Source organism: Hibiscus syriacus, unplaced genomic scaffold, assembly GCF_006381635.1.
Source record: "Hibiscus syriacus cultivar Baekdansim isolate YM2019G1 unplaced genomic scaffold, ASM638163v2 tig00110933_pilon, whole genome shotgun sequence".
NCBI lineage: Eukaryota > Viridiplantae > Streptophyta > Magnoliopsida > Malvales > Malvaceae > Hibiscus > Hibiscus syriacus.
The window spans coordinates 1800624-1812313 of record NW_024062919.1 but is presented as its reverse complement, the minus strand read 5'-3'; the positions used below and the strand labels follow the sequence as shown (position 1 = coordinate 1812313).

Genomic DNA, 11690 nt, shown 5'->3' with positions numbered 1-11690 from the left:
TTATTTTGTCATAGCAATTATATCAAACAAATTAAAACTAACACACGTAGTTAAAAATATATTTAAAAAATATATTTTTTAATAATAAAAATATAGTTGCTAATATTATGAGCAGGGACAAATCTATGTATAGTTCCGAGGGGTCACTCTAACTCCTAATATTTTTATTATTAAAAAATATAAAGTTAAATATCTATTTAAATCTTTAAATCTTGTTTTTTTTTTAATTTTATTCTACAAAATTTTATTGTTAATTATACTTTATCTCTTTAAATTAAAATTCTAACTCCGTATTTATTACGAGCCCTATACATTTATAATGCTTACATGTGTTTTCCGTTATATTTAATCATGCATGTATGTCTAAATGAGAATATTTTCTAAGACTTTAATTTAGGGTTATTATATAGTTTGGCTCGTGAATTTGGTCCTAAACTTTTACGTATGCAAATAGAACCGTTAATTTTATTAAAAAATATTTAAAATTATTATAAAATGTATAAATTAAATATATAATAGAATATTTTTTATAACAATTGATATAATAAACTAGTCACTCAATATCATACAATGACCATATAAGGAAATCGTTAAAACTCATCTAAAAAACACTCGAACAAAAGACATATACTAACAAATCTAATTACATTTACAAATGAAGCACAACCGGAATTAAACTATTGAAATACCATCAACAACCCTAAATCATAATCAAACACAATTAGTAAACTATTTACGAACGTAAACCACATATCCAAGTCTAATATGAGGGTCCAAAAGAGGGAAGATCAACATAATAACAATAAACATCATATTGATTAGACAATATGACATGAAATCTAATCATGGAATAATAAACGAAAACGACAACCAAACGACCGAAAACGTGTTATAAAGACATAAAAAATATGTTATAAAGACAGAGAAAAACATGTCATAAAGACATAATTATTAAAAACTAAAAAAATGTAAATATTTGATATAAGAAAATAAACGAGAAACAAAAAATACAGACGATCAACAACCAACATTGAAATTAGTGACATTACTTGTAAAATAAAAAAAACAGTGATCTTTATGGTTTAGAGAGAGAAAAAAAGCCGATAACCCTAAGAAAATGAGTTTTAGACAAATGGGAGATTTGAAGTCGAAAGAAAATTGATTGTAAAATGGAGTAAAATATTTTTATTTAATAAAATTAATTTTAAAATTTTATTAAAATTTTCCATCAAGTCATTAGATCAACAGAAACATTAATTTTTAAAAACACATGGCATTAAAGAATTGGAATTTATTGCAAGTAAACATATAATGATTCTCTTATCGAAATAATATTTTCTTATAATGAATGAAAGTAAACCGGAAAATATGAATTGAATAAATACTTGATTAAAAGTTCATGTTTCATTTACACCTTTGGCAGCATGATTAATCGTGCTTAATATTTTGAACTTAAGCATGTTGACCAAAAACATACATATGTTTAATCGTATATGGAACATGCTACTTTTATTTAATGAATCCTTTTAAATTTGTTGTTAGAAATTTTCTGAAATTTTAATTGGCAAGATATGGTTGGATTTTAATAAGTATATTGTTTTGTGAATATTTGAAACTTGAATTTATTTTTTAATATATTCAAAAAAAATCTTAAGTTTCTCTTTAAAATGATTATTTAATTTCTCTTTTAAGGTGTCACCTTATGCGGCGACTTAATTGTCGTTTTGAGTAAACTTACCTATGACCCCAAAACGGCGTTATTTTGAAGAAAATTGACTTATGACCCGATCCTCCCTCGGATCTGCTCATTTCTCTAAATTCCTCCATTGGTCTCTATGTTTTTAATATGTTTTTCGATGTAGTCCTTTTTTGTTTGGTAATTTATTTTTATTTTGGTCATTTAACTTCTAATTTCATTCAATATAGTTATCTTTTAGAATTAAATATCATTTTGGCCTCTATAAGTTTGTCTTCTTATAATTTAGTCTTTATATTTTAATTGATTTGTTTGATTATTTTCTTTTACATTTACTGTTTAACATCATTTTTCATACATAATAACTAATTATCATTAGCACCACTAATATTTTTTTTTCTCGATACATGTATCTTTCATCTAGGTATCAATTTTTTTGGCGTTGCAGGATGACCTTCTCCACGCATAACGACTTTATCAAACGATAATGCATTATGCATGCTCACTAAAGAGAATAAAGTTTGTGCTCTAAATCAAAAACTACTGAAACTCCTTTGATAATATCGATGCCTAAATTCGAACACCAAAACTAATGATATAAGCATAAAAATATAATTATGAACGTTGTGCTTTACTAAGCTCAACAATATTCACTACTCTATTGTTACTACATAAAATAGATAATTCAAACAGGTTGAACATAATCGTGGCACCAAAATTTAAATCATTTAACATGAAACGTAGCACGATAGATCACATATTAGTCTCACACGCATGTCTCTACTACTTAGCAAATACATATATAAAAGTTTATATGACTTGTAGTTTATAATTTTTTACAATGCTAACAAAATCATGAATAAATATGTAGATTATATCATTTTGTATAACATTGAATAACATCATTTTAATATAATTTTAAACGTAAATCGATTTTATATAATGATGTCATTTGTAAATGTACAAAAACTTATTAATAGTTTGTTCAAATTTTGATGTTTCAATGATGAAATTTATACCTATGATCTGATCTATTATTATTTATGATTTTGTTATGAATTGTTGACTATCATGTTATTCATTATTTATTACAATATTATTGATACGTTAATGTAATCTTTTATTTAGTAGTTTTAATATATTAATAATTTACTAAACATTTTACTAATTTAAAGTTTCTTATTTATAATTATTTACCACATTGACTAGATCCTGAGTAAACTTAAATAAACTTAAAAGTATAATTACTTAAATAAGTATATTTTATTTATAAAAAAGTAAGTATATTTTAATAAAAAAATTAGTGGTTTTATTTCTATATAAATAAAAATCTAAATAAATTGATAAAAAAAATACATACTTAAATACATAAATTTTAATTAATTTTAAATTTAAATAAACTTATGAAAGTTATATATTTAAATGTTATTAGTTTTAACCTATATTAATATAAATTGAACACTATTTTGAAATGGTTATTATTATATTTTTGTTAAATCACCAATAATTCAAACTTTTAATCAACTAATCCAAATCAAGTACTACAGAAGCTCAATATGAGACAACCCTCCAAACTCAGTTTGCTTCATTCATAGACGTCGGGATTCAAAACCTCTAACATTGCTTAAGGAATCTAGTGTCTCATTCCACTCTGGGACGAATCCAGAAATATTTTTGAGAGTAGACTCACATATATTAACAACACAAAATTTTCATATAGATAAATGCAAATAAAATTTCAAGCTGGGTACAATCAATAAAATTAATAACTAATAAGAAAATCCGGTATTTCAAGATTAACATTTATCCACTTTGAATGGATTTGTTACTAATCTCACTAAACCGATTTATTGTTGGTTAAATAGTTTAATTTGAATTTAAATAAAATAATAAAATTACAATATTGAGTTAGGCATGTTTACCAAAAATATATTATGTTTAATTGTATATGGAATATGGTTTTCTCTTTATTGAATCACGTTAAAGTTCATATCTCATAAAAAAGAATTATTTGATATTTTTAGGAAATGTTAACTTTATATATATATATATATATATATATATATATATATATATTGAAATATCAAAAGAGAAAATAACATACGAACTAACTTATTTTAGCGGTTAAAGAAATTATTGTTGTTCATAGAGGTCACAAATTCGAGCACCAGGGACTGCAAGGATGATTGAATATTCATTGTCAAATAATTAAGAGTAATTAAAACAAATATTACTTTATAATCACCTTTAGTTTAATAAAAAAAAGAAAAAAGAAAGAAAATTACATTACATTTTATCGTTTTTTGAGCTGTTGCTTTTGTCATGCACAAGACCCTTTCGTTGTCGATAATTAATGAAGCGCAAGAAAAGGAACATTATAATGAAAAATTAAAACATAAAACAGACCGGTCGAATTAATTCATATACCGACTGGATATGACTATATTGTATACATATATTTCTAAGAAAGAGACATGACTGAATTTTGTTTGAAAATTATGAGATTTTCACCATATTTTGCTAGACATGCATGCATTATGTAATGGATGCATGCATGTATCCACATGATGTATAAGATGCTTCTGAAATCTGCAGATGCAGAAACAGCCTGATTTCTTTAGACTCAGTAATGTCACCGAAGGTTTGAGATGAAAACCCTGTGCTAAAATATTGGGTAAACTACACCGGTTACCATATCATTTTAGTTTTTATATTGAATTTGTCATTAAATTATAAATTTTAGTCTTACGTGTAATTATATCATTACATTGTTGATTTATTAGTATCGGAATGATATGATAGTTTGGTGCTAACATGATGTTAACGTGGAAATCAAAAAATATTTTTTTTATTTCACGTCATCATCTTTTTCATCAAAGTTAAAGATTTTTTCATTCATCTTTATTCATCATTAAAGGCTGTCATTCTCCTACATCTTTTGTTGCCATCTTAAACACCGATTAACTCCTTTGTTCGTCCTTTACCACTTTTACAGTTTGAATTTTCTCAAAAACATCTTTAAAACTCGAGAAATTAAATAAAAATATCGTAGCATTATTGCACAATCATTGGATACTATCGTAGCATTAGCACAATCATTGGATAATATCGTAGCATTAGCACGTCGAACCTTTAAATATATTTTAGTTGATTTTGAGAAAAACCAATCGAGGAGAAGAAAGATGAGTGAAATATGAACGTTTTAATATAAATCTTACTAAAAATGACATCATTTTGAAGATCGATATATCCATATCATATTGACCACGTCATCACATTAAAAGAAACTATCTTCCATCGCAACGCTTTGTTTATCACTTATCAGTTCAAAGATATAATTATATGTAAAATTAATGTTTAATGCTACAATCGTATCAATTTATAATTCAATGATAAATTTAATACAATACTATAATTTAATAATATCTAATATAATTTGCTCTAAAAATATATTCCATTCCTTCTAAAGAAGCTATAATTTGAGAGTAGGTAGTTAATTAATACGCATATCGAATAATATCTTATTGGTACAATCCTCATTTTATTTCATTTAAAATATTTAAATTTCAACGATCAAATAATCTATAATTAATTAATATACATGGTTATTAGAAGTAATTAACAAAAACTATCGTTATTGAATCCAGGGTAAAAAACCTAGCTAAAAGATTATCAAATAAATTTAACCCATTGAATAACTTTAATAGTTAAAAAAAAAACTGTTATTTTTAATTGATTCTAAATTCAAACAGTTGCATCTATTATATATATATATATATATGACTATCATTAATGATTTAGTTAAATTATAAATAAATATTATATTTAATCATGATAGAGTATTTAAAACAGAAAAAAAATAGAAGCAAATATTTAAACGAATGGGAAGGGAAGGGAAGGGGAAGATGCCTTTTTCTGTTTCTGTAATTTCCTTTTTCGATATCACTAGCCATTAAAGCTCCCACCAACCATAAATGCCATTACACCCTCTGTATGAGCTCTCCAATTTACTCCTTTAGCTGCTACATCCTCTCTATACGTTTCTTCATTTCTCTTTATTTTCCCCCCTCCACCACTGCGATTTTCCCAGTGACCCCAAACTCTTAAAAACCCTCTCTTTCCAATAATCTTTCTCAACAATCTTTTCGTTTTGTGTGTAGGAGCGTAGCTTTGATGTTAACAGTTCCCCATTCTTCGTTTCATGTATTTAGTTAAGAGAGCGTACAAAACAAGTGTTTAAAGGTTTTTGGTTTCAATCAAATCAGCCTAATAATACCCCACCAATGAGGAACCCGAAGACGAGAATCTAACAAGCAAAGGAGACAGATATGTGTAACTTGTACGGGTAGGTAGCTGGTTAGGGTTTTAAAAAGTCATCGGTTCTGTATGTTTCCAATGACCACTGATGCATTTAAGACGAGAAAATTGCTGCTCTAATCTATAAGGTAAATGTTCCATGAAAAGAAAGCTTTTTCAACTTAATTATACACTAGCATCGGTTCCCTTTGAACTACTGTTTCTTTCACCCATTCCCCCCCTTTATTTTACTTAGCTTGAGTTATGTTGTCTTGGCAGAATCCAGAAACTCCATAGGCGTCCACGTTTTTTTCGGTAGCATGTTTAGCCCCAGCTTATTCGATAGTTCCCATATGTTCGACATGGTTCATAAGACCAACGAAAGTGAACTAATGGGGAATGTCAGGGATGATGATTATGAGATCAAATCTGGTACTGAAACCATGGATGCTCCATCCGGTGATGATCATGATCCTAACCAACGCCCCAAGAAGAAGCGTTATCATCGTCATACACAGCGTCAAATCCAGGACATGGAAGCGTAGTCCTTTTCTTTTTCTTCTCATATAATCGTAGTACTCAAATGTGGATGTTGTGCACGTTACATTGTGATTTATTTTCTATTAATAACTGTGCTTTTATGTTGTGAAAGCGATATTACATACAATATCTGCCCTTGTTCATCTTTGAAGAATTGATTTTTTTGGATTTGTTTATTCTTTGTTGCTCAGATTCTTTAAGGAGTGTCCTCACCCTGATGATAAGCAAAGGAAGGAGCTTAGCCGTGAGCTAGGGTTAGAGCCACTACAAGTCAAGTTTTGGTTCCAAAACAAGCGCACCCAAATGAAGGTAAATATCCATGTCTATGTAGTAAGATTTCTTATCCTAGTTTAACTGCTGAATTTTACCTTCATTAACAGGCCCAGCATGAACGCAATGAAAATGCTATATTGAAAGCTGAGAATGAAAAGCTCCGCGCGGAGAACAATAGGTACAAGGAAGCTCTCAGCAATGCCACCTGCCCCAGCTGTGGAGGCCCAGCTGCCCTTGGCGAGATGTCATTTGATGAGCAGCATTTGAGAATTGAAAATGCTCGGTTAAAGGAAGAGGTGACTGAAAAATGCTACACACGTCCCTTGTGTATTATTATCAAGTTACTTTTTCTTTTTTTGCTTATTAGGTTTCTGTGTTCTTCTATTACAGATTGATAGGATATCTGGAATAGCTGCTAAATATGTTGGCAAGCCTTTATCTTCTTATCCTCACCTTTCTTCTCACTTACAATCACGCTCCGTAGATCTTGGAGTTAGCAATTTCGGGACACAATCAGGGTTCGTAGGCGAAATGGATCGCAGTACTGGTGATCTTCTAAGGTCTGTCTCTGTGCCTACAGAAGCGGAAAAACCTATGATTGTTGAGCTAGCAGTTGCTGCAATGGAGGAACTGATCCGATTGGCTCAATCTGGTGAACCTTTGTGGGTTCCTGGGGATAATTCTACAGATGTGTTGAACGAAGATGAATATTTAAGAACTTTCCCTAGGGCAACTGGACCAAAACCTTTGGGGTTGAGGCATGAAGCTTCAAAGGAATCTGCAGTTGTCATTATGAATCATGTCAACCTAGTTGAGATTCTCATGGACGTGGTAGGATTTTGTTTCCAAGTTTAGGGTCCATAATATAAACTTTTAGATTCACCCCACACTAATTAAAGTAATTGATTTTCAGAACCAATGGTCAAGTGTGTTTTGCGGCATTGTTTCAAGGGCTATGACTTTAGAAGTCCTATCAACTGGTGTTGCAGGAAACTATAATGGAGCTTTGCAAGTGGTAATGAGCACTTCGATCTTGTTTTTCTTTTCAATTCTGCCTTAAGTTTTTAAAACATGCCTGATATCTTGCATTTTCAGATGACGGCTGAGTTTCAAGTCCCTTCACCACTTGTTCCAAGCAGGGAAAATTACTTCGTGAGGTACTGTAAGCAGCATATTGACGGAACTTGGGCAGTAGTTGATGTTTCCTTGGATAATTTTCGCCCTAATCCGGCGTTGAAATATAGAAGAAGACCATCAGGTTGTTTGATTCAAGAATTGCCGAATGGATACTCTAAGGTATGTTACTCTATAATCAGGGTTTTAAAAAACGGTCCGCGACCGTGATTTCGGCCATATAGCGGTTTTGCCGTTGTCCGAGTTACCCGCAACGGCCGCAATAGCGCCGGCACGGCCGCAATCACGGTAAATCCGAAATAACCGAAACCGCGACAGCAACCGCGATTTGAAACCCTGATCTATATTTCAATTCATATGTGTGTGTATATATAATATCATGACATTTTTTTGTGGTACTTCAGGTTATATGGGTTGAGCATGTAGAAGTGGATGATAGAGCAGTCCACAACTTATACAGATCAGTAGTTAACTCCGGTCTAGCTTTTGGAGCGAAACGCTGGGTGGCCACATTGGATCGACAGTGTGAACGTCTTGCGAGTTCAATGGCCAGTAACATTCCAGCAGGGGATCTATGCGGTAAAACATTATTTAGCATTTTATTCATGTGTCATTGGTGTTACCATTTCGGATTCTTACTGATATTCCGCAGTTATAACAAGCATGGAAGGGAGGAAGAGTATGTTGAAGTTGGCAGAGAGGATGGTGACTAGCTTTTGTACCGGTGTCGGTGCTTCTACGGCCCATGCTTGGACAACTCTGTCGGGAACAGGTTCCGATGATGTTCGGGTTATGACCCGGAAGAGTATGGATGATCCAGGCAGGCCTCCTGGTATTGTGCTTAGTGCTGCAACTTCGTTCTGGATCCCGGTTCCACCAAAAAGGGTATTCGATTTCCTAAGGGATGAGAACTCTCGAAGTGAGGTACATTGAGCTTCCAATGGAGAATTCAATCATTTTTTCAAGCCTTTTGTTTGGATAATTGAATAATTTTTTTTCTGTTAGAATATTATGCTAATTTGCAGCTTTTAACTTGAGTTTCTAGTGGGACATTCTATCAAATGGTGGCCTAGTTCTAGAAATGGCTCACATAGCAAATGGTCGTGATCCAGGCAATTGTGTCTCTTTACTGCGCGTAAATGTAAGTTGACAAGTTAAATATAAGGACCAACATAGAATTCTATGTTAGGAGACAAATTTCTAAAATTTTAAGGAGGGACGAATTTATAAAATCTATGGACCAAAACATATTGGTACTTCAACATTAACTCAACATTTCCAATCTGCAGAGTGCAAACTCTAGCCAAAGCAACATGCTGATACTTCAAGAGAGCTGCACTGATGCAACAGGGTCCTATGTGATTTATGCCCCGGTCGATATCCTCGCGATGAATGTCGTCCTAAGCGGCGGGGACCCGGATTACGCAGCGCTATTGCCATCCGGTTTCGCAATCCTTCCAGACGGTCAGGGGCATAGCGGAGGAGGAATTCAAGAAATCGGCTCCGGTGGCTCTCTCCTTACCGTTGCCTTCCAGATTTTAGTTGATTCAGTTCCGACAGCGAAGCTTTCTCTTGGATCGGTGGCTACCGTCAACAGTCTAATAAAATGCACGGTCGAAAGGATCAGAACTGCGGTAATGTGCAACAATGCTTAACCGCAGATCATATCGAAAGGGTTATCGAAGAAGTCAAGAGCGCACCATTATAGGTTCGGGAATTGACTTTAACTTCACCATTTTGTGACCATAGGGGCCAAGTCTGAGACTAAGAGTTTTAACGTAGCAGTGAAGAACCTTATACTATTAAAAGTTATCTAATTTCTTTTAGTTTCATGTGTTATTGTTGAAGCATTAGTTTCGACTTCCTTTTTTTTTTCTCCATTAACAAATATTTGTTAAATTCTGCTTTAATGTGTGTTTTTGCTAGTTTTTTTAATTTAATGAATAGCTTAATTATTGTCTTTGTTCTATTTTGTCCTACGCATTAATATTTTAAATTATTTTATTGTACAAACTAAGCCATCTCGGTGATTTAATAGGTTGTACTTTCTTTTACTTTTTTTATATTATTTATGGATAAATTACATAATTCATCACTTAACTATTTTCTCACTTCTATTTTGGTCACTAAAGTTTAAAAATTTTAATTTAACTACTCAACTTTCAAATTACTCATGTTTTACTATCTCTAATTTATTTTACTAAAAAATTTGTTATATTACATTTTTATTACTATTTTATTAATACATTATTAAAATAAAAAAATTAAATTTGAAAGTTAGAGTGATTAAATTAGGAGTAATTTGAAAGTTAAATAATTAAACTAAAAAATAAACTTTAGTCACCAAAATAGGAGTGAGAAGATAGTTGAGTGATGAATGATGTAATTTACCCATAAAAAGTTAGGTTGTAACATTTTCGCTAAGTTTTTAACGGCGAGATACCAAAACAAAATAAAAAGTAAATGTTAGGCATTCTTTTGAAACAAATGAAAGTTTAAGTACTAAAATAAAATAAAATTTTCAGTTCCCTTTTTTGTTCTAAAAGCTAAACCCTAATACTCCCTTTATATTTTTGAATTGTTCTTATCGTCTTTTTTTCTATTTTTTCAAATTTAAATTCTTATTTTTTAAAATTTCTTATTGACAAAAATATAAAAAATATTTTTAAAACTTTTAATCAAATAAATTTTAAATAAATTTTATAAAGTTTAGTTATTTAAAATAATTATAATCAAAATGAAAAAAAAAACTAAACATTAAAAAATAAAAAAAAGAATAATTTTAATGAAACGAAAATAATATTCACATAATTTAAATCAATCTTTGACCCTTTACGAATAATTAGTACCAATCGAAATTGATATGCATATCAATTAAACAGGTATTAGTAATTTGTTTAATTTATATGCACTAATAATTTTGATGTAATTAGAACATTTTAAAGTTTAAAATCAAAATTATAATTTATGAATACGTATAATTAATTTTTGAAAAAAATTCTAAATTTTAAAAAATAACTATTTTTTTTTAATTTTAAAAGTATGTGCCTTGATATAATATCTTACGCCCTCTTTAATGCTGGTCTTGAATCTTTGATTCTTTTCTTCGAAAACAACCATACACAATGTACTAGGTTCACATGTGATTGTCGCAATAGTCAAATATGTTAGGTTCAGGGTACAATACATGGCTGATAAATATTGTAGTAGTATATATAAAAAGATGCAGGATCTTTGAGGATAAATTTTTAAAATTTTAAGAAGATACGAATTTATAAAATTTTAGGGGACGAAAATAATATAAATAAAATATATAAAATATATATTAATTTAAAATTTACAAAGATACTACTATCTCATCCGTCCCTTCGATCCACACATGACATGTATACGAAAACAATGGAGCACGTGGAGAATTGAATACATGTTCACCATATTTATAATATATTTCACGCTCTTTTTTACTTTTTGTTCAAAACCTTGTATCCACTTGGTTTTAGGACCAGAAGAAGTTGATACTAGTTAATACAGATCAACATACTCCTTTTTTTTCAGGGAAGAAGGGCCCTGAAATTGGGTCAAAGGTTATTATTGTTTTTGCTGGTATCACTATTCTGACAAGTAAATAATAACAATAACAACAAAAACAATAATAACAATAATAACAATAACAATAATAATAATAATAACAATAAAAATAATAATAACAATAATAATAATAATAATAATAACAATATAATAAAACTTCTTA

At 30.1% G+C, this 11690-nt stretch overlaps 1 protein-coding gene across 2 annotated transcripts; it reads left to right on the top strand.

The window, feature by feature from the left end:
* Positions 1–5860: 5860 nt before the first annotated feature.
* LOC120147135 (homeobox-leucine zipper protein MERISTEM L1-like) lies at positions 5861–9849 on the top strand. 2 transcript variants are annotated; one of them, XM_039160577.1, is made up of 11 exons: positions 5861–6141; positions 6272–6533; positions 6724–6841; positions 6913–7101; positions 7196–7636; positions 7719–7820; positions 7901–8101; positions 8344–8518; positions 8592–8863; positions 8985–9080; positions 9229–9594. In XM_039160577.1, the coding sequence occupies exons 2-11, from the start codon at positions 6313–6315 to the stop codon at positions 9592–9594; spliced, it is 2181 nt and encodes a 726-aa protein (XP_039016508.1). In that variant the 5' UTR covers positions 5861–6141; positions 6272–6312. The 2 variants fall into 2 exon arrangements, with proteins under 2 accessions (XP_039016508.1, XP_039016510.1); XM_039160579.1 differs by lacking the exon at positions 5861–6141 and having other exon boundaries at positions 6313–6533; positions 9229–9849.
* The last annotated feature ends 1841 nt before the right edge of the window (positions 9850–11690 follow it).

What these genes read in the sequence shown, in the direction of transcription:
- LOC120147135 (XM_039160579.1), top strand. Translation starts at nt 6,313, where the DNA reads ATGTTTAGCCCCAGCTTATTCGATAGTTCCCATATGTTCGACATGGTT. An exon ending in CAAATCCAGGACATGGAAGC is followed by an intron (nt 6,534 to 6,723) that starts GTAGTCCTTTTC and finishes TTTGTTGCTCAG; the next exon opens with ATTCTTTAAGGAGTGTCCTC. An exon ending in ATGCTCGGTTAAAGGAAGAG is followed by an intron (nt 7,102 to 7,195) that starts GTGACTGAAAAA and finishes CTTCTATTACAG; the next exon opens with ATTGATAGGATATCTGGAAT.